Source organism: Cavia porcellus, unplaced genomic scaffold (assembly GCF_034190915.1).
Source record: "Cavia porcellus strain 051 isolate PalLab524CR breed Dunkin Hartley unplaced genomic scaffold, mCavPor4.1 scaffold_40, whole genome shotgun sequence".
Lineage (NCBI taxonomy): Eukaryota > Metazoa > Chordata > Mammalia > Rodentia > Caviidae > Cavia > Cavia porcellus.
This window is the reverse complement of record NW_026947523.1, coordinates 750,550-773,647: the sequence shown is the minus strand read 5'-3', so window position 1 is coordinate 773,647 and position 23,098 is coordinate 750,550. Positions and strand designations below refer to the sequence as shown.

Below are 23,098 nucleotides of genomic sequence, written 5' to 3'. Positions count from 1 at the left end.
AGGATGGGGCAGGCTGGTGGGGCACTGTGAGGCTGCCCTGGGCAGGGAAGGTTGAGGACCCCGATCCGTGGATCTGGACTGACTGCAGCCCTGGACATACTCTGTACCCAGGCACTGCCTGTCTGTGGTGCCCACGCCAACCCTTGCTATGGTACCCAGCTTCCTGCCCAGTAAGCGCCATCATCTGCCTGTCCCTGGCACCATTCTGGGGTCTGCAGAATTTGGCAGCATTGGGCCTGAGTCAGGAAGCCATCAGGAAACAAAGGTAGGGCTCAGCAGAGATGTCCCTGCAGCATGAAGAGCCTGCAGGGGTCACTGCCACCTAGGGAGGAACAGCCTCTCTGTCCCCAAAGTTGGCCACAGACATGTGGGACCCTCCAGGAATGGCAGACCCAGAGCCATGGCACATGTAACAAGGTCCCCAGGCTCCACTCATGCTGAGACCTTGGGGTGCAGGCTGGGGACGGGGACAGTTGTGTCTGCAAACCCACTAAGCAGGCTAACAGAAGGGCAGCATTCCAGAGAGGTAAGCGTGGGGCCCCTGGTCACCTAGGTGAAGCTCCTACCGCTGTGGACCTATGGCCAGGGGGAAAAGATTGCAGAGCCCCTGGGAGTGACAGCTCCCAGCTGACACAGGAACAGGGTGATGAGGTAGTGTTGGTGGCTCTGTCACAGGTCTCCCGACTACAGGCCCTCTTCAGTAGACATCACATGATGTCCGACCCCAGCAGACAGGATGGCTCAGCCATAATGGGGACACAGTGTCCATCGTGCAGAGGACTTTCAAGTCCCCAGATCACCTTGCTTGGCCTGCAAGGACAGAGCCAGACTGTCCACTATGACAGTGTCTACTGGAGGCCTCTGATGACACAGCTGTCACAGCTTTGGTATGGGAAGGCAGCACTCATTACCTCTCCCCAACATTTGAACCCCAAGTCCAGAAGGAGGATTTCTGGGAGAGATGGTCCCAGTTCACGCTATGGTAGTGACTTGGTGATGCCCCTGCATCCAAGGGCAATGACCCAAGCATCTGGTTCTGGGGAACCCACACCCATCGAAGAGTACACATGGACCACGACGGACCTGGGATGGCAAAGGGCTTCCCGTCCCGATGCAAAGTGCACACACAGGGCTCCCTGAGCCTCACCAAGGAGAGCTGGGAGGCTGGGGACTCGGTCCACCTCCCAGCCACACACCTGCCCACCCTCCGCACATAATTCCCTACGCTGCCACCCCACAGTACCACCCGGACGTCCTTCTGCGACTCCATGGTTGGAGTTGCTTTGACTTAAGTTTCCCCAGCGCCTGAAATTGCAGAACCCTTCTTCATGTATTTACTAACCATTTGTGCCTCTTATTTGGAGAAGTGTCTATCTGGTTCATTTGTCCACTTTTTTGACTGGGCATTTGCTTTTGGGGTTAACATTTTGAGTTGCAGATACCAGTCTCGTAGGACAGGAGTAGCTGCAGGTTCTTCCCATTCTGTAGGCTCCCTCTTCACTCTGTTGGTGATTTCCTTTGCTGAGCAGAAGCTTTTTCCCTTAGTATGATTCCAGCTGTTGATTCTTGATGTTATTTTCTGTGCTGCTAAAACAGGTTCCAGTGTCTCCCCTATGTTACATCCAGGAGTTTAAGCTTCCTGTTTGCACATTTGGGTCTTTGATCCATTTTATTTAATTTTAGTGCAGGGTTGTAGGGGTCCAGTTTCATTCTTCTGCATGTGGATAATCAGTTTTCCCAGCACTATTCCTTAAAACGACTGTTTTTCTCCACTGTGTGTTGTTGGCCCCTTTGTTAAAAGTTAGATAGCTGAAGGTACCTGGCATCGTTTCTGTGCTTCCTGTTCGATCTCAATGGTCTACACATCTATTTCTGTACCAGTACCATGCTGTTTTTATCACTGTAGCTTTGTGGTATAACTGAAATCCAGGATTGGGATGGCGCCCTCTTATGGCCCAGGATTGCTTTAGTTATTTTGGGTCTCTTCTGATTCTGTATGAATTTTAGAATTTTTTTCCTAGTTCTGTGAAGAATATTGATAATATTTTAATATGGATTTCTTATATCTATATATGACACTTTTGGCAATATGGCCATTTTAACAATATCACGTGTAGCCAGAACAGGGGATGTCTTTCCACTGGCTAACACCTTCTTCAAACGCTTTGTTTAGAGTTCTGATTTTTTATTGTACTCCACTCAGCATGGCCTTTATCAAACACACACAGACACACACACAAAATCAAATGCTTGCAAGGATGTAGGAGGGGAAAGAAACCCTTCTTCCATTGTTGGTGGGATTGTAAACCAGTCCTACCACTATGGAAATCAGTATGGAGGGTTCTTCAAAAACTAAAAATAGAAATTACATTTGACCCAGCAATATCTTTCCTGGGAATATCTGGAAGAATTAAAGACATCGTACTATAGTGATTAGGGTTAGGGTTCCTGAACACCCACAATTCAGAGCAGCTGAGCTCTGGAAACAGCCCGGCTGTCCAGCAGATGGACGGTGGAGGAGACTCGGGATGTACACACATGCAGCATCATTCTGTTGCCAAGGACAATGAAGTGATTCACAGGAAGATGGACAGAACCGGGACCGCAGTATCGGGTGAAACAGGTCAGACATGGAATGTCCACACTGCTTACATGGGAAACCCCAAATATAAATAAAGACTCACTGAAAGGGCCGATGGGGAAACAGACATCTGGGAGAAGGAGATGATCTGGGACGGAGTGAGGAGGCTGGGGAGCAGGGGTTACAGGGTTTGAGAATGAGGTACGATGTGCATGTGACTCAGCTTTCTAAACCAATGTAATCATTACATACCCCAAACAAACACTAATTTTATAAAAGCGTAAAAAGTAAAGAAAAAGCCTGGAGTGGAGCACAAGGCCAGCTCCAAAGGACGCAGTCTGCCCTTCAGGTGTGCGCTGCTGTCTCGGGCACCCGGGTTGGGGTACCAACGCGTTTGCTCCTGGAAGGTGCCCTAGCAATTCATCCACTGGCATCTTGACATTGCCCGACTGCCACCAGGCAGGGATCGCTTTCCTGAGCTTGGCACCGGTGGACCTGCAAGCCAAGTGCCCGTCCATGCACCAGGCTGCCGAGCACCTTCCCCATCACGGCTGTGTCAGCTTTGGGCTATGAGGCAAGGTCTTCTGAGACAGATGCTTTCCTGCCTCGTAGATAAAGACCAAGGCAGGCAGGCAGCTCACAGGTCTCCAGGAGCTGCCCGGGGCTTTTCTGGAGGCTGTGCCACCTGCAGACCTGGTCCGCAGTACCTGCACTTGGGTGACAGCACCTGACACTTGCCTCACTGTGTTGGGGTGCAGAACCCCTTCCAGTAAGTGGAAACGCTGAGCACCCATCTGTCTCACCGCATAGCTGGGTGCCTTCCTTTGTGAGGAGCCCGTGCCAAACTCTGAGCATCTGTCTCCCTCTTCCTGATTTCCGTCCCCTGCAGCGTCTGGATTGGAAACTGCCATGGACACCAAGTGCGAGCTGTTCCTCCTGCATGGAGCTGTGTCCTGGCTCTTCTGAGACTGCTTCTGAAAAAACTGTGTGTGATGCTAAGGATGGAGCCCAGGGCCTTTGCACTGACCTGTATCTCCAGCTCCTTTTTAAGTTCTTTCTTTTTTTTTTTTTTTTTTAATTTTGAGACAGTCTCCCTCGGTCACTTAGTTGGGACTGAACTTGTGCTGCTTCTGCCTCAGCCTCCCAGAGGAAAGATTACAGGCAAGCACCACCAAGCCCAGCTCAGAAATGGAGTTCTTAAAGTCAACAGAATGCATCAGAGCAGTTTTCCCAGTTTGTGAACTGTGCCACACGTTGCCACCTTCATGGGCCTGAAGAAATGCTCCCACGTGGGTTTTTTCCACTATGAGTGTGAATTTGTCTATTTAACTTCTGTCAACATTTCCTCCGGAGCTATTGAGACTATTTTACTAATTACATGAGACTTCAGAATTGCGTCCTCCTGTTGAACAGGCACTTTATCATTAGAAAATACTGTCCGTCCTCCTACTGAGTAACTTCCCCCCTTTGAAGCTTCTTCCGTATGATATTAATACAGTCACACCGGCTTTCTGTCTGTTAACATTTTATAGTTTGTCTCCTATTTCTTCAAATCTTTCAATGTTTCTGTGGAGTAATATATAAAGATGTCCCCTGTAAACATAATCTTTTTAAAAAATGATTCTGAAAATTTTTGTTCCACTTACTGCACTTAATTAATGAAATCATTGGCACAGCTGGATTTAAAACCTATTTTCTCATCAGCCGTTCCTGGTTGTCCCATCTTTTCTAGGGACAAGAGCTTAGCACCAAAAATGATCAATATGCTGACATGAAATTTAAAAGATCTAAATTTTTAAAAAATTTTCGTTTTTAGAAAAACAGTACAAGCTTCAGAGAGAGACCGGCCAGTGAGGGGCAGGACCAGGTATGAGCTAGGGACAGGGGAAGGCATTTCAGGATTACAGGGAATCCACCTTCCATGCCAGCGTGGTGGCCGCTGAAGCACCCATGGAACTATCACAGTTCACCAAGCTGCATGTTTGAACAGCTGAGTGTCTGTAGCATTCATGTTGTATCTAGATGTATTTTGTAAACTTAAGGTGCAATGGTAGATAAGGATTCAGAACCTTTAGCCTGATGCCCGTGGCCCATGTTGATGACGCCAGCCCCAAGAGAAATGGCTCTACATTTGAAAGGTTGCTCACACCCGCTGTCCCCGCACCTGGATAGTGATGCAAGTGCCAGTCACAAGGAGCAGCAGAGTGCCTGGCCCCACAGAACGGGTCTGCACCCACGGACGCTCAGGCAGAACACACAGGACCCACGGGGGAGTGCAGGGAGACAAACCCAATGGCAGAAGAACGGGCAGGGACTTGAAAGCATGCAACCACAGGGCGTGTCTGGCTCTAATAAACCAGGAAATTAACCTCTGTCCTGAGCTGAAGGGAAACGCGTCTGGAGTGACTTGCAGGGGGGCACAAGGGAAAACGGTGAGGATAAGCCAGTGGGAGGGGCTCCTCCTGTGAGGAATCAGGTCACAGACGCAGTCACGGAAACTTGGGCAGAACATTGGGGCAGATCGGGGGTGGGCAGGAGCAGCACACTGGCTGGAATCAGACGTAGGCATTAGAGGGGCAGGAGGAGGTCATGCAGAAGATTCTGGGGTCCCAGACCCTAGAGACAGCGATGCCCCTGCATGTGGAGCTGCAGGAAGTGGGTTGCAGTGTGATGTGTGAGCAGGAAGCATCACAAGGGGGCAGAAGCGATGGCCCAGGGGCTCAGCAGCCCAGAGACCTGACGAAGGGCTACAACTGCTCAGAAACAAAGACCAAATCTTAAAGCACCCAGACAAACAGACTTTGTCTCCCGGTGGCAAAAATGACACCTATAAAAGATGCCAAGCAATACAACAAGCTGGGTGGGGTGGGGGCACATGCCTATAATCCCAGCACTTGGAAGGCTGAGGCAGGATTGATGCAAGTTCAAGACCAGCCTAAACTACATAGAGAAACTCTGTCTCAAAAAGACAAAGAAGGAGGAGGAGAGGACGAAGGAGGAGGAGAGGAAGAGGGAGAAGAGGAAGAGGAAGAGGAAGAAGAAGGTAGACAGATAGATAGATAGTGGTGTCATCTGATACCATGACCTTTACAATGCAGAATTTTACTCCAGAGAAAATGTCTGTCACAGAATGAAGGGGGAAGTAGGTTTTCTGAAACCAAAGCCCTCCCAGCCTCCCATCCCCCCCAAAATCACGAAACCAAAACCAAACCGTAACAGTCCTGCAGACGTGGAGCTAAACTCGGCCCCGGGATGGGGGCATTCAAGCATAAGAAACAGGAGTGATTGGCTGCAGAGCAGCAGTGATGCCCCCGAGCATCAAGGAGATGTGTCCTGAGTGACAAGGGTAAACTGAGTCACACTGCCGCGACCTAGTTGGGAAGGTGGTACGAAGCAGGCAGCTGCGGTGACGGTTGGTGTCTCGTGGCGCCAAGAGGATGGACAAATAACCTTTCCCAGGAGGGGCAGGTTCTTGGCTGTTTTTCCCCGCAGCACTCTGGGAGGCTGAGGCAGGAGGACTGCAAGTTCAAGGCCAGCCTGGGCAACTTAGTGAGACTTTGTCTCAAAATGATAAGTAGAGCTCAGTGGTGGGGCAACCTTAGATTCAGTACTCAAGGCGGGAAGGAAGAAACTGAGCAGGAAGTGAGAACAAACTTAAAGGCAAGATCTTCTGCAGGAGAATAGGTATCGGGGGAACTGCAGGGCTGCTTTCTCGGGCTGAGAGTAAACAGTCTCAGACGGCACTGCAGGACTGCAGGGAGCGGAGGATGCCAGAGGAAGCCGTCTCGGGACAAACCAACAGGCTCTCAACTCTCTACCGTGATGACCAGAACCACCTCTCTGTGGGGTTCGCAACCTACACAGATGAAAAGCAGAGGACAGTGTGTCGGGCAAAGGGAAGGCGGATTACTTGAAAGTTTTTAAATTGTCCAGAAAGTGGCAAAACCACAAATTTTAGGTGGGCTGAAGTACATCAAAAATGCATACGCAATATACAAAATCTATACGGGATTTTGTACAGGAGCATCCAGGGATACGCGGGGGATTAACAGCAGGCGAATAGCCAGAAGACGGCAGGGAAGGAGGCTGGACAGGAACGGGACAGGAATGACCAGGATTAATGGAACCCAGCGGCACGACGGGGACTTCATGCAGGTACCTCGGGGCAGCTCAGAGCAGACAGAACAGACATTTGGATTAATAGAAAAATATTGTCAATTGGGCAAAAAGCAAGAGCCAGCCGTGAATGAATGCTCCTTATAGAAGACAGATTTTAATTATAAAGGCACCAACAGATTGAAATGGCTAATGAAAGGCAGCTACCTTACAAACACTGATGTGAAGAAAGCTGGTAAGGCTGCTCTCCTATCAGGAAGAAGCAGGACTCGAAGGGCTCTTACAGAGCAGAGAGGATGTGATGATCTCAGGAGGGTCCGATGATAGGGGTGGGGAGGCGGTTCCGATGCACCTGCTCACACCCCTTCAAAACAGAGACGCAGCCACAGGCGTCCAGGGAGATCAAGGACTCCGCACGGCTGGAGGCTTTAACCCCCTCGACGGTACCACACCTCGGGGCACGGGCAGGTGACGCACCGGGAGACCGAGTGGCAGTTTTGGAGCACAGCCCCTTGAGATCCCATGTGTGCTCTGCTCACAGGCAGCAAGCTGATAGGGGAACTTGGGGGCTCTGCCCGGAAGGCTGAGCTGGGCCTCAAGGGGCTGGAAATGACCCTGATCCGAGCGCAGCTGCACAGCTGAACAGCAGCAAGATCTCGTCCACAGCACAGCAGGGTCACACACCCTGCACCCTGCCTGCACTTACCTCACCTGGAAAGAGGAAGGAGGAGACGCTGCGGTCCTCCACGGGGAAGACCAAGGTCAAAATGCCCTGGGCATGGGGGCTATCGCAGACCCTCCAGAACAAGGGCTCTCGTCCCCCCAGCATTTGTCCCCTTTGGGGGTGCCTGATGCTGAGCCCAGCCTGGAGGATGCGGGCCTGGAGCAGGGAGGGTCACCGGGGTCTGCTAGAGCCTCGGCTACCACCCAGAGTGAGCCAGGTGGCCTGGCTACAAAATGGGACCGAGCTTCCAGGGCTGCTTGGGATCAAATGAGACCAAAAAGGAAGGGGTTTCGAGGGTGCAGGGCAGACACCACTCTAGAGGCACCCAAGGGTGCTCTCCCCTTGACAACCAGCAGGCCGGGGACAGGCGGCAGGGCTCTGGGTTCCCCAACACCCACACATCTCACCGGGCCAGGGCGTAGTACTGCTGGGTCAGGTTGCTCCACTCCGCCTCGGACAGGCCATCCACACTGCTCCCCCGCCCGTCGATGTCCTCATGCTCCCTCTGCCCCAGGTAGGCCTGGCACACCCTGCAGGCTGTGTCCACCAGTTGTCCTGGGAGGCTTCTGCACTTCTCGCCAGCACCCTCCAGATCTGAAACCCAAACACAGGCTCTGGAGCAGGTCTGCCACAGGAACACAGCACCTCAGGACACCCAGGAAGACAGCTGCTGCTGGGCAGTGACCTCAGCTTGCTGTGAATGTCACTCCCAGAACTTGCAGCACTTTGCAGGGCACACTGGTGCATCCTGGTGGCTCTAAGCATCTGACCTCTCCTGAGTTTCACGGCCCCAGGACTCAGGAACACCTCTGGGTTTCGGGAAAGTGTGAGAAGGTAGGTCTCAAGCACCCCAGGCTGAGAACCCCTGCCCACCCGGCCATGGGAAGCCCAGAGGTTTGGGGTTCAAGTTTGGAGTCCATGTGACAGCTGCAGAGGTAACAGGGGGCCATATAAGATCCTATTCAGGTGGAACTCCTGGAACACACAGTGGATCGGCTCGAAGTGAATGATGGCACCTCTCATTTCAAAGATGGAGGAGTCTGGACATCACTACTCCCTCCTAGCAAGAGGAGCTGGCATAAATGGAAAAGTCAGCCTCTCTCTCTGGAGAAGCGAGGTCAGAGGCAAAGCCAGCATCTCCACAATGGAGACACAGCCAGGCTGACTCAGAGAAGCACAGGCAGGTGGGCAGGGCAGGAAAGCCACGCTGTGCGCTGAGCTGCAGGAGGTGAGGAAGAGGACTGGAGAACAGGAACAAAGAACAAGGGCCACAGACAACAGAAAAAGGGGGCAAATACGCCAGAGAACAAGAAATGTCAGTGGCCTAAATACACAGATTAAGGCAGAGATTGCCAGAGTCCATTAAGCAAGCCCAACCACATGCATCTTTTCCAAAAAGCTCTCTTAACAGAAGACACTCAATTAAAAGACACATTATGCTAATATGAATCAAAAGAAAGTTGCTGTGTTAATTTCCTAAAGAACAGACATGAAAGCAAAGAAAATTATCAGAAGCAAAAAATGCTCAAGAGGATGCCCACACCATCCATCAGTTTCACACAACTGACAGCTGCCCAGCATTGCAACCACAGCAGCGTACCCCTGCCTCTGAAGTTCACACGGAGCGTTTGCTAACACAGGCCGCAGTCCAGCCACAGAACAGACACCAACAAATTTAAGAAACAGAAACCAGTGTCTGCTTTCAGGCCAGAAATCAGCAAGAGAAGGATAGTTGAGGAATCCTGAAGCACAGGGAGGTTAAAGAATACAACGCTAAGTAAGAGGAATTTAAGGCCAAGCATGGTGATGCAGGCCTATAATCCCGGAACTCTGGGAGGCCAATGCAAGAGGTCACAGATTCAAGCCCAGCCCGGGCAACTTGTTGATTTAGCAAGACTTTGTTGCAAAATAAAATATAAAAAGAGTTGGAGATAGGGCCGAGTGTAAGAGCCCTGGGTTCAACCTCCAGTACTCAAAAAGTAGAAAGACAGCTGAGGATATAGCTCAGCAGCACCAGCACTTGCCTGGTAAATCAAGGTCCTGAGTTTGGTTTCTGTATATAAAAAAAAAGATTGATTGAACTAAATGACAATGAAAACAACTTATCAAACTTAACCAAATTTTGAGGAGGCAAAAGCAATACTTAGAATAAAATGTAGACTATCAAATGCTTTATTAATAGAAAACAAAAAAGGGAGAAATTAATGAACTAAGCTTCCACTTCATTCCCGAAAACTAGAACACAAACAGACTAAATCCAGAGTAAGCAGAAGAAAAGATGTAATAAAAATTAGAGTAGCAATTCATAGAATTCAAAGCCAGAAATCAACAAGGTAAAAATCAATGAAATGGAAGGCGAGCTCTTTGAAAAGAGCAGTAAAATTAGTAAGTCTTCAGCCAGGCTAAAGAAAAAGGGGGAAACACAAAATCATCATCGGAATGAAAGCGGGAGCCATGGTCATTAAAAGGTTAAGGTCCCGGTGAGACGGGCCAGTTCCTTGAAAGGCCCACTGCCCTGCAAGCTCACATGGAATGGACATTCTGAATAGGACCTGTCTTAGTTACAGTCTCATGCTACGGTAAAACAGCCAGCACCCACATGTTAAGAAGAAGCCTGTTGAGGCTCACAGTTCCAGTCCATAGTCAGCTGGCCCCAAGGCAGGAAGCAGAGGGGAAACAGCCCATGGCAGGGCGGACACGAAGCAAAGAGCAATCTAGGGAGGAAGAGGCAGATGGATCCGCCCCGTCCGTGTCCCCAGTGACCTTAGTCCTCAGCCAGGCTTCACCTCCCAAATCACCTTTAACTGTAAATCCACTGATGAGTATCAGGCCTTCACCATCCAGCCACCTCCCCAAAGCCTCACCTGTGAGTGCTTGGGGCTTTCAGGGGACATCTAGACGTGAACCATAACATGCTGTATGTACAGAGAAATTTTAGTAAAAATTAAAAACCTTCCAAAACAGAAATAACCATGCACAGGCAGGTTCGCTGGTAAATCCTAGCATATGCGTAATGGTTTGTGTCTAAAATGTTCCCGCAAAGGCTCAGATATTCACCAGTGGGGCTCTCAGAAGGTAGCGGGCTCTGAAAGGCTCCAATTGCCGCGGTGCCTCATCCGCTGCAGAGATAGTGTCATGGCATTACGGGGAAGTGACAGAAACAAGAATGAGTGCTCGCTGAAAGGGGTGGGTCATGGGGGTCACTGGGGACCATCTTGCTCTGACTCCTCCCTCTGCTCGTTCCCTCCCTCTCTGTCCTCCCCTCAAGGCCTGCTGCTGGGGTGCTGCTGGCCGGAAACCTGTGGAACCAGCTTCCGTGGACTAGAAGCTCTGAAACTGTCAACAAGCCTTTTCTTCCTTGCAGTTGTTTTTCAGGTATTTTGTCACAGCAACAGAAAACGAGCACAGAAAATTAATACGCAAGGAAGAAATTATATTAATTCACTACAATCTCTCTGGAAGGCAGAAGGAAAAGGAACATGCCTGAACTCACCCTATGAGGTCATGTTACACTGATGCTAAACCATTACAAGGAAAAGAAGCTACACATCTCTCTCTCTCTTTCTGAACACAGATGCAAAAATCTCAATGAAAATATTAGTAACTTTAATCCCGCAGTAGAAAACTAACAATGCACAATCTAGCAGGATTTGTTCAGATTCTAAAAGGCTGGCTTGACATTTGGATTTCACCTAGTGCTGCCTCAGTTTACATCTTAATGTCCTGTCCCCGGCTGACACCTGGACCTGGTACTTGGAACCATAAACATAACCTTTCACCTCTCTAGTCTGATTGCCCATCACTATGCTACATTCGATGACACCAAGCTTAACTCAAACTCTTAATGAATCACATCACTGGCCAAAGAAAAAGTTACATTATAAGACAGCAAGAAGCATGACAAAACCCACCAGTGTTAAAAATCCTTCACATACTAGGAATAGAGAGCTTCTTCAGCACAGTAAAGGATAACCACAAATACGGAGAACTAGCATCATTCTTAAGGGTGAGAAATTAGCAGCCTTCTTGCTAGGATAAGGAAAGAGGTAAGGCTCTTCTGTCTTACACTGCTTTTCAACGTTGTATTAGAAATCAAAGCCAAATCTGTAAGACAAGAAAAGAAAATATGCAGAGGGAAGAAATAAAACTATGTTTATTCACAGATGATGTGGTTGTGTAGAAAATCCAAAAGGATCAAAGAAAAACAAAACAAAACCCCCTAGAGATAATAAGTGATTATGGTCAATCAATCACCTTCCTATGTAACAGCAATGAACAGTTGGAATTTGAAATTAAAACAAAATGCCTTTCACATGAGCAGCCCCAGAATGAAACATTTAGGTTTAAATAAATCTAACAAAATGTGTATAAGATCCATATGCAGAAAATTTTAAACTTTGAAAAAAGCTGTCAAAGCACAGAGAGAGATCGTTTGGGGACGTGGCAGGAGACGCTGAGTTTTATTAAGGCATCCGTCAGATTCTTCCTAATGTGGCCTTACACAATCCCAACTGAAATCACAGCAGCCATTTCACAAGCCTGGACACCCTGGCTCTAAACTACCTGGAGAGGACGATGCCCGAGACAGTCAGCTCAGTATTACAGAGGGTGAACTCAGAGGACTGGCCCTGCCTGCCCTCAAGAGCTGTCCCTCACCGTAACTGAGACAGTGAGCCGGTGCTGAGAACATACTCAGATCCCTGGAGCAGAACAGAGTCCAAAGACGACCCACACAAAAGCCAGTCCACTGACACAGGGACTTAGGGCCAGCAGAGACAGGCTTTTCCACCAGTGGTGCTTGAACAACTGCACGGCCACATGCAGCGAAACTGATGTCACCCTGATGGGAAAGTTACCTCCCAGGGCATCCCAGGCCTTTGGGAAAACAGAAAACAGAGAGCCTGGAAACCAGGAGAACGTTTTCATACACATCACACATGGACAGTGTCCACAGTAAACAAAGAGCCCTCAAAACTCAACAGCAAGAAAACAAACCTGGTTTAAAACCGTACCAGAGAGCAGACGCATCACCAAAAGAGAGGTATAGACAGCAAAGAATATGTAAAAAAGACGCATGCCACATGGGTCCCTATGGACCTGCCATGAGCACGACGACGTGAAACCACAACAGGCCAGCCGAAGGCCAGAAATCCAGACACTGAGCAGGGAAGAAGGCAAAGCAGCGGGGTGCACATTCGGGGCTGGCAGGGAATGCAAAACAGCCAGGAGTTTCTCACAAAGCTAATCAAGTTCTTGCCGCATCACCCAGCAATCAAGCTCCTTAGCATTTACCTAAACGAGCTGAAAACTTAAGTCCTACAGAAGCTCATGCACAGATGTCTGCAGCAGCTTCACCCTTGACAGCTGAAGTCTAGCAGCATCAAGATGCCCCTCGGGGTGGGGACACATAGACTGAGGCCAGCCAGACCGTGGCACTTGGAAAGCAAACGAGTTATCTATCAAGCCAGGAAAAGACGTGATGAGCACTGCTTGCTTGAGGCACTTAGCAACATCGAAATGGCTTGCCTCACATTGCAACACTCACTGCAGTCCCAGCTACTTGGGAGGCAGAGGTGGAAGACCACGTCTGAGGTGTGTGTGGGCAGCCTACCCAGACCCTGTCTCAAAATAAGAGAGGTTGGGCAGTAGCTCAGTGCTCCCTGGTTAACCTCAGGTTCCACAGGACAACAGCAAATGAACACACCAACATGTGCCTGATGACACTGTGTCCTGGCAGCACTCGGTGGGGACCACAGTGGGGCTGGCTGTGCGAGGGGGGGGGCAGGCAGAGAGGAAGCATCTGAGCCTTTGCTAAGTACTCTAAAAAGCCCACTTTATTAAAGTGAACAGAATCTTAAAAGCATATGGACCCTCTATCCCTAACATCGCAATGCAGGGGAGGCACCTCGCAGGAGCAGAGGCTGTCACCCACCTCAGGCCCCTCTGTTGAGGCCACAGAGGCTGCTGCAGGGTGGTGCAGGTGCCAGAGTCCTGCAGCAGGATGGTAGTGACATCACAGACCCACCGACAACCTTCGAGGCACAGTATGAGTCAGAGGTGACCTTGTCTCAGGTCCCAGGGTCATTCAGCTGCCCAGTGCCACTATGCTGGGCCCCACCCAGTTGGTCCCAGGCTCCATCCCCGCACCTGTCCTGCCATCCTCTTCATCAGGCCTGGCCTCCTCCTTCCAGCTCCTGGTCTTGCTTCTGGGGCAGCTATGGTGGTTGACGACCCACTTAAGGATGCTGGAGGCCATGGTGCGCCGGAAATCATCTGGAAACACCCAGGCTCACGCTGGCTGTACAGCGCCCCCTGCCTGTCCTCTCCCTGGTCATCTCCAGCCCCACCCCACAATCTCATGGGGCCTCTGGGGTCCCTCCCTGGAACCAGCCGCAGAGGCCTTCTGCAGCCCGCCTCAGATCCCTGCCAGGGTCCCCGGGCCCCTGCCCTCCACCTTCACTGCACCCCCAGCCTTGGAGCAGAGGGCCCTCGTGGCCCCTTCACTCACCCACGAACTCCTGCTTTTCACTCTCTGTGCAGAGGCTGTAGCAGCGTGGGAAGAAGGCGTCGGGGTTCGCCTGGACGAACCACGGCAGGCTCCGCATGTTCACGCACAGCCCGATCTCCAGGGACAGAAGAGTCAGGACCCGAGGGGCAGCCAGTGCCTGCCCGACTGGACACCCAGCTTGGGCTCGGCCTGTGCCTCCTGAGGGGGGACTTCCGAGACCCTTGGACCCCTTGGACACAGATAGCATGGAGCAGAGTGGGGAGGTGGAGTATTGGGGTGCAGTAGGTGCCCCGGCGGCCATCAGAAAGGAATTGGAGGAACCGGAGCCCAGCCGCACCAGTCCAGTGCAGGGCAGCCTCCCCAAGCCCAGCGTCACACCCACCGCCCACCTTGGTGGTGAAGGACCCCGTCTTCCCGTAGTGGTTCAGCATCTGGTCAGAGTTCAGGTTGTGATAATCCACGACATCCCTTTTGATAGTCCAGAGGAAGTACGGTGTCTCGTGCTTTACCAACCTAGACTGGCAAGGAGGGACCTCCATCAACATCCAGCATCCACAGTTCCTTTTCTCTGGACAGTTGGGACAAAGCTGAAAGCCAGGCATGGTGGTACACTCATCTCAGTACCCTAGAGGCCGAGGCAGGAGGACCACAAGTGTGGGCCCAACCTGGGCAAGTTGATGAAACCTGTATCCCAAAAACATGTAAATGATCCAGGCTGGGGCTGCAGCTCCGGGTTCAATCTGAGTGGTGGGAACTGGCGGGCGATACTCCAGCCAACTGCTAAGTCTCAGCTGTGGGCCATGCACTCCTGACTCACGCTGGTGTGGGAGCACGCTGGTGTGAAGGTCAGTGTGAGACGCTGGCTATGTCCCCTGCCTGGGCCAGCATGTGGTCTGAGCTGCCCTTCCCAGGTGGCCAGGTGCAGCTCAAGAGTGTGCCACCTGCCATCATGGGGTGACCATGACCCCCTGTGATCCAGGACAGAGTCCAGAGGGAGAAAACTGCTGTGTGGCTCCTCCACCAATGCTCTGAGACGTGGGTTCCCCACTGCACAAGCAGGGCAGAGGGTCTGGGGTGCAGGTCACCTGAGATTTCTGTCCATGAGCAGTGGTGTGTATCTGCTCTGAATTTCTAGCCATGAAAGGCGCTCCTCTATGCCCAAGGTAACCCCTGCCCCTGCCTTGATGAAGACGCTCCTGGGTCAGCTCCTGTAGACTAGCATGTGTGGCACATGGACAGGAGCACACATGTGTGTGCATGGCCCGTGTGCGAGGTCCTGCACCGTGGATCCTTCTGCTCCGGCCCCTGGTGGTGGCTGGCCTGGGGCCTCCTCCTGCCCTGCTCTGCACAGCCGCCCCCATCTGCAAAGCTCAGGCCTGGACTCCACGTATGCTATTCTTTCTCCTGACCTGACTTCCTGTTCCTGCCTTAGCACTGTCAGTGGGTTTCACTGTCACTTTCTGGTAGAAATCTCATTTTAAGCACTTTACAGAGGGGCGCAGTGACCCCAGGTCCTAGGCTGCACAGCAGCAGCAGTGTGGAAATTCCTGCCTGACACCCCACCAGCCCTCTGCTGCCTGTGTGTCCCCTACTTATTCTGAAGAGATGTCGTGTCTCCGAGTTCACAGACTGATGTCCTCATCTCCAATGAGGCAGCTGCTGGGAGGTGATGGGGACTGAAGGACGGAGCTCTAGGGATGGAATTTGGACCCTGTTTATACACGGGAGGACACACAAGGACTCGGCCACCCAGGCCAGGAGGGTGCCTGCTGGAAGTCAGCCCCAGGCTGTGCGTGTCTGTCCTGAGAAGCCGAGGGGCTGCCGGTGCCTGGTCCTGGCCACACAGGCCAGGCTGAGGCCCTGCTTCCCCTCTGGACTGCATGTGGAGGCTCCCCGGAGCTATGGCAGTGGTCTGTGGTCGTTCCCAGAAGTGTGCGTTGGAACTCTGGGGCAAACCCTGGGAAGAGCAGGGGTGCAGAGGACGACACAGGCCTGTCTCGGGCACTCAGCCCTCTGCCTTCTATCCCAGGCGGCATAGTGGGGCACCTGGCCCTGGACCCAGCCTCCAGGTGAGCCACAGGGTCCTGGTGCTCCTTCACAGCAGACCAAGGAGACCAGGGCAGCGGGCCCCTGCCACCATGGACTGCCGCGAACGCTGAGTGCTTCCAGCCCTGCACTCACTGCCTGGGAGGCACACGGCCACGACTCTGCTGTTCTCCGAATGTCACGTTCTAGGTCTCTACTCACGTCCTCAGACGTATCCTGGTCTTTAACACTATACATATTACAAACACCTTTTCCCACTTTGTGTTTAACTCTGTTCTTCTCTTCAGGTGCTGGGGATTGAACCCGTGGCCTTTACACTGAGCTATGTCTCCATTTCCCTAAGCTGCTAAGTGTTCATGCTGGACTTGAACTTGGACTCCCCATGCCTCAGCCTCCCAAAGTGCTGGGATTACAGATGTACAATGCCATGCCTGGCCTGGCATTAGCCTTTACACCCTTCTCCATGCAGGAGTGTGATGGACTGAGCCACAGAGGACCCAGATTGGGGTGTGTAGGCAGAGCGGGAGCGGCTGCTGTATGTAGTAGGCTACCCCAACCCTAGCCTCCAGCACGCTGCGGGCCCACGTTCATAGAGGACTCACAGGTGCCAGCTTTTGCGCCCTGCCCCCCGGCAGCCCACCAGGCCCTGTGCCCCCGCTGCCTGGTGCAGAGGCTGTGGGGATCCTGATGGCTGTCCTCCCCGCAACACAGGCCCCAGCGGGCGGTGTGAGGGCGGAAGCCAGCTCACACACTGTGCGGGGACCTACCATCACATCGTGGATGTCTTCTGCTTTCCCTGAGGCCACTTCCTGTTCTTCCTGGACCTCATCGTGTTTATTATCTGCAGACGACACACTTGAGAGAGCCCGGCCACACCCGTCCCCACAGCAGACAGACGGCAAGGTGGCCCCCCCACGCGCCTGCCTTTCGTGGGCCTCCTGCTCCCACCGAAGGCTGTGCCTGGGAGCCCGTAGGCCCAGACACCCTGAAGGTGAGTGCGGCAGGTTCTTGGAACCAAAAGTGCGGGTGGGAAGGGACATTTGACCTGGGTCTCTGTGACCGCAGGACCCATCCAGAGAAGACCTGCTGGGCAGCACTGTGGGAGGCTGGGATGCCCTGCAGAGTGCTGGGGCTTTAAGAGGGACGGCCAGAGATGGGCATGGACATGGAGATGCCAGGAAGCTACCAGCACCAGATAGGACACCTGGGGCCAGGAGGATGGTGGTGGGGGCGTCCTCACATGCAGGACACCCTACGCAGGAGAACCAGGTATCCCTGATACTCTACCAGTGACCCCCTCGTCTCGGTCCTCGGGGCCCAGGAGAACCTTGGTCAGGAAGTGGGATTTCTTTTCCACCCAGCCCTTCCTCCGCAGAGTGGCTCGGATCACCGGGTAGTGTCCACAGATGGCGAAGATCTTCTTCTCCTGAAAGGGCCGCAGTGCCAAAGAATGAGGGCGACATCCTCTAGGTGATCATGAGGATCGTCCAGCGGGGACAGCGTGTCCTGCGCAGAGCAGGGCATCAGGGCTACTGGAGCAGGGGCACGGGTCTGCCTGTGCATGCACAAGCACATACACATGTACACGTGTGTGTGGGTGAGTGTGGGCTGCGTGTGCATGCTTGCGTGTCTGTGGCAGAGCTCACTCAACCCACTGCAGGGACATCATCGCTCCATGTGTCCACTTCCTTGTGAGCCTGGTGCAGAGCCACACTCTGAGCTCACACACTCCCTTGCACACCCACTCACACACACAGCTGGGAGCTGTGGGGAGAAGTGCCTGCTCCGGGTGCTGGATGCAGAGGGTGAGAGGAGACGCAGCAGTGTGGGTGCTCCAGCTGGGTGACAGGCCTGAGGGACACCCTGTGTGGCTTTCTTCTCCACAGAGCCCCCTCATCCCCTATCATATTCTCCAAGGACGCTGAGGGCAAACAAAGGGCAAGCAGCAGCCCATGACGGGAGGGCAGGCTGTGCAGCCACAAGGCCCGAAGCTGGGGAGCCCTGTGGCTACTGTTCAGCCATGGCCCAGCAGCCTGGGGACAAGGCGGCTGGGGGCTGATGGCAAGGGGCACGGCGTGGCCCAGGGTACGGCAGGAGAGGTGGCCATGGCCATTCGTGGATGTGTTTTTCCCCAGGACCCAGAGTAATGCTGCCCCGTGAGGTGGCAACAGGCGGACTGAGGGGAAGCCTTAAGGCTTCTCCCTGCACGGTTGATGTCGTCTCTGGAGTGACTGCTCTCACCAGGGCTACTCGTCATAAGGGTCCAAGCCTGACCCCGAATGGCTTGGCTTCTGCCCACCATGTGCACCCTCTGCCATGCAAACTCTCACCAGGGCGCCACCCCAGAGGGCTTAACCAGCCTCCAGCACTGAGGGGCAAGAAACTTCTGTTCTTAACGCATAGCTTGACCTCAGGCATTTTGTTACAACAGACAACAGACCAAGTCTGCTGTGCTGCTGATCCAAGCTGCTGGCAACAGTGGAGGACATAGCTGGAGGTCACAGAGGGCCAGCAGCACAACACGGTCAGTGGGGGCCAGGAGGAGGGGTGGAGAGACACATGGTGGTGACCCAGTGACCAGCCCGGTGGCAAGCCTGTTACCAGCTTTCAAGAACTCAGGGCACCCGGGGTGATGGGTTGTCACCCCTGACTGACCGTGTCATGTGTACACACAACGATTCTGAAGACAGAATGGAGGCCTGAGCATTGGGGCTGGACTAGTGAAAGGTCAGATCATCCTGGGACGCTGACACACAGACCCCAGAGAGCAGGGATGTCCCCAGGAGCACAGGCTATGACACCACCAGGAGACAGCTGGACACCCTGCAAGACCAGCATGAGGCCAAGAGAGACTTCAGCGTGGGGACAGACAGGACATGGGGATGGCCTGCCAAGCAAGACGGTGACCACAGGGAGAAGGGCGCACAGGGGTGCAAGCACCAAGTCGCTAAGGACGGGCGGCTCATTCTTTATCAGGTACAGTGGCTCATCCAGGAATCCAACCACTGACCACTGACACGGTGTGGAGGGGCACACCCAAGAGGCCTGTCACTGGTTCCTGGGACTGACTTCTAGCACCGCAGGATGCCTGTCAGCAGGGGGCGCCCTGAGCTGCACTCCCGGGCTTGGCACCCTTCCTGCTGTGTCCAGGGCCTGCCAGGCAAGGCTGAACCCCACCTGGTGCTGCCGGCAGCTGCCCCTGCACCTTGCTTGCTGGTCGCTGGAAATTTAATAACTAGAATAAGGCCTGATTTTCACAGTCAGATATGATTCCTATGGGAACCACAAAAACAGAATGGAAGCACAATGTTTCTACCATATAAGGCAGAGAAAATGGAATTTAAAAAAGTACCCATCCCATAGCAGCCAGGACACAACGGGAAGGGGGACGAGGCAGCCAGCCGGGTGAGACCGTGACTGTGGGCAGGCTCGCTCCGGACAGGGGACACCTGCGAGCTACAGGGGACAGCAGAGGCCTGACCAGAGGTCTCTGTGTTAGAGTCAACTCCGTCATCCCGAGAGACCAGAAGAAAAAAATAAAATCCACAAACCTACAAATAGGTTAGAAGATAGCAGGTATATTCACGAAGGACAGTTTTTGGAACAGACAGACATGACTACGTACAGAAACCACTTCATAATTTTTAGAAGATTGATTCACTGGAAAGAGGACAAGAATCATATAAAGCAGAAATCCACAAGGTGGAGACCGCTACCTGCTTCTCAGCAGCAGAACAGGGCCACAGAAGGCTGGAGCAGTGTGGGCTACCAGCTGTTCCCCAGGATCAGGGCAGCTACACTGCTGCTCCCCGCTTAACGACACCATGACAGGCACAGAGCTAATTCTCGTGAAGCTCCGTGGAATAATCACACAAACCCACATTCTCAGCCACTGCGCAAAGCAGCTAGGAGACAAGGCAATTATAACCACAAAAATCCACAGTTTACACATGAAGAGCCACACTTTTCAAGTTACCCAAGTGTCTGTAAAAAAGCAGTAATATGAACACTGAAATGTTCATTAGAATGAACATTGAAAATGCTACAAAATAGAAGTGTGTGAAACGCAGCCGGAGGAGCACGCGGAGGGACACTTGCGGCACTGAGTGCCTGCACGTTCAGCAGTTCCTAAAGAAAAGCTGAACAGGAGCTGGTAAGGGCCTCCTTGCAGGAAGCCAGAAAGGCCAGAGAGCCATGTACGGAGCTCACGGAGAGCACCCAGGGCTTTGGGGAGCTGGGGGCCTCCGAGGAGCGGGAGGGCCTTGCTCACGCTCCTGCCAGGTGTGCCACGCTCCCTGTGCAGCTTGTGACGCCACTGCTTTGCACGCTCAGTCTGTGCATATCTTACAGGAAGAGGGTGTGGGCTTTCTCAGGATTCTTGCCCTGTCCAGACCCCTGGAGCCGCAGAAACAGACGTGCAATAGGGACAGAGAATCCCCTTTCCAGGGTGCGTCTGACCTTCACATTCCCCGAGCTGTAGGCATGGAGCTGCTGCTTCTGTTTGTAGAACCCTGGCACCTTCTCGGTCTCCCCAGACCCAAATGAGGGGCCCCACAGGCAGCCCGGGGGCAAAGGAAGTCATGATTCCCAAGCTCCCCTCCTCCACACCACATGGTGTCGCCCCTCCAGGGGACAGCGGTGTGAAGTGACCCAAGGCTGAGTGACTGAGGGGCTGTCCCTGGCCCCCACACCTGGAGCCTCCTGCCAGGGTGAATGGACAATGGCAGGACACTGCACACACAGCATGGCCGCGCTTCCAGCTGGGGCAGGACACAACGCCTGCTTTGAATTCACACAGCTGCAACAGAAGGTGTGGCTGGCTGCTCAGGCCTGCATGTGGGGCAAGGCTGCCCCGGCCAGAGGGGACACACTGTCCCCATTCCAAAACAAATTTCATCTTTTTCTTCCATTCTGTTTTTGTGGCACTGACAATTGCAACTGCTCTCTCCCCCCCCCCCCCCACTGGAATTGAACTCAGGACCTTATGTTTGCCAGGCAGGTCCTGGGCTGCAGTTATATCCCCAGTGGTACCAGGAATTGAATCCAATCCGCAGCCTGTTTTTACTTTAGTTTTTTTTAAATTTTGAAACAGGGTCTCACTAAATCTCCTAGACTGGCCTCAAACTTTGAGTTGTCCTGCCTCAGCCTCCCAGAGCGCAGGACTACAGGTGTGTGGCACTGTACAGTTTACACTGCCATCTCTGCAAAGCATCACTCCCACTGAGCACTCACCTTGACGGCCTTTTCCGTTAACTGTCTGGCCATTTTGAATCTGTCTATTTTAGGGGAAGAAGCCGAATCTCGAGAAATCCCTTGTTTTAATTCTATAGAAAAAAATAGACAAACCAAAGGGAGCCACATTCAGGGGACATTTGGTCAGCAGGTGACCAGACACCAGGGCACAGAGGTGTTTACCCAAGAGCAGGGGACAAGGCAAGCACGGCGTGGGCTGGGCACTCTGAGAAGCCCAGGTGGAGTGATGGGTGGGGAGCGGGCCTGGTGGCCTCTGTCAGAGCCCTCCCTGGGATGGTCTCCCACACCAGCTGTGACCTGGGCACCACCCCACCCAGGGAGGACCCAGGATGCAGGACAGGAGCCCACTCCACTCACTTTCCCCTCCGCCACCTCCATCTGGGGAGCTGGATGACAGCCGTGTCCTCTCTACCAGCTCCATGCCGGTCCTGGTCAGCTTGTTCCTCCTGCCACAGGACCCTGGGGACAGAGCAGAGGTGAGGAGCCAAGGTGAGCAATGTTCCAGGCAGGGGAGGCCAGGGGTCAGGCCTATGGATTGGAGAAAGAGGTCAGTGGTGGGTGGTGGGTCAAAGGTCATGAAGGTCAAATGTCAGGGCAATTGGGATAAGGACAGGTCAGAGTCAGGGCGGTTAGGGATGGGGATGCCTCAGGGTCAGGGATCAGGTCTGGGAAGAGGGTCAGGTTGGGCATGGTGAGGACAGATCAGGGCTGGACTCCAGTCTGGGTCAGGGGTCAAGTCTGTGGGGTCAGGTCTGATATGGGTCAGGGTCAGGGGTCAGGGGTCAGGTCTGGGTCCTGGAGGGAAGCGGTTCTGTGGTACCAAGGGGAGGGGATCCCGGTGCATGGTCTGGGGGGAGCCCCGGCCTGTGGTCCTCTCTGAGGGCACACTTACCCCTTGGTCTGCGGTGGCCCTTGGTGACAGTGCGGGAGCTGGCCCTAGGCGTGGGGCTGCGTGGGCGGTGGGGCGGGGTGTGGTGGTTCACAGGAAGCAAGGTTGGTGAGGGCCTCAGTTCAGGTGAGTGTCCAGGTCGGGATTCTAATCCAGGCCCGGTTCTGGTTCTGAGTCTGGTTCCAAGTCGGAGTCTGGGCCCTGAGCTGCGATCCTGGGCGTGAGGTTCGGGTCGGGGTCGGGGTCTGGATCTGGGTTCGGGTCGAGGTCCTGGTCCAGTTCCAAGTCGGGCTCTGGGTCCAGGGCTGCGGTCCTGGGCGCAGAGGCCGGGGCGCAGGAGCACTCGGGCCATGAGTGGAGAACGGGCTGAGGGGCCAGGACTGCGCAGGCGGGGCTGGGTGGCCGCTGTTGGGTCATACAGTCCCAGAGTCACAAAGAGGGGTCACACCCGCCCCTCCCTGTCACAGCCACGCCCCTTCCTCCATGGGGGTGGGGTGGGGGTGGAGCCCCCAGCCCTTACTCCCTGGCTGAGCTCCTTGTGTTCCTTGTTGGTCAGGGCTGCCCCTCACAGGTAGGGGTGCAGTGGGATGGAAGCAATGGCCTGTCCCACAGGAACCTGGAGTGGCCTTGGCACCCTGGGGTCACCCTGGGAGACTCCACTGCCCCCCCCAGGGTCCCAAAGGCACCCAGGTCTTTAGTCACGTGTGACTTGGTCCCCAGGAGCCTCCAGCCTCAGCTAGCTCCTTTCCTGTGTGCCCCCATCTCCACCTGGCACACAGGAAAGCCCACCCATCCCACACTGGTGACTCCTGAAGCCCAGTGCCCCTCTGCTTTGATCTGGGACGCTGCCCCAAGTGGGTGCTCGTGGCAGCCTCCCCTTAGCTAGTGGTGTCTCCCCACCCTCCCCAGCCTCTGGGCTGCCTCGGCCCAGCTCCCTCCGAATCTCCTCTTCCTGCACTGTTTCACAGCCCCATTTTCTTC

The 23,098-nt window shown here is 53.6% G+C and overlaps 1 protein-coding gene across 3 annotated transcripts in view; it reads right to left on the bottom strand.

Moving 5' to 3' along the window:
* The window catches only part of Ttll8 (tubulin tyrosine ligase like 8), a 30,331-nt gene extending 7,335 nt beyond the window's left edge, over positions 1-22,996 (bottom strand). Inside the window, exons 1-9 of one of the 3 annotated variants that reach the window (XM_063243914.1) lie at positions 22,121-22,996; positions 21,586-21,687; positions 21,208-21,299; positions 17,263-17,401; positions 16,743-16,816; positions 14,319-14,447; positions 13,930-14,044; positions 13,569-13,694; positions 7,829-8,015 (exon numbers count right to left, since the gene is read on the bottom strand). In XM_063243914.1, the coding sequence (XP_063099984.1) occupies positions 7,829-8,015; positions 13,569-13,694; positions 13,930-14,044; positions 14,319-14,447; positions 16,743-16,816; positions 17,263-17,401; positions 21,208-21,299; positions 21,586-21,687; positions 22,121-22,469 (1,313 nt within the window). In that variant the 5' untranslated portion in view covers positions 22,470-22,996. Of the gene's footprint in view, positions 1-7,828; positions 8,016-13,568; positions 13,695-13,929; positions 14,045-14,318; positions 14,448-16,742; positions 16,817-17,262; positions 17,482-21,207; positions 21,300-21,585; positions 21,688-22,120 lie in introns of those variants that run through there. The other 2 variants (XM_063243915.1, XM_063243916.1) reach the window with 2 other exon arrangements.
* Between the last annotated feature and the right edge of the window lie 102 nt (positions 22,997-23,098).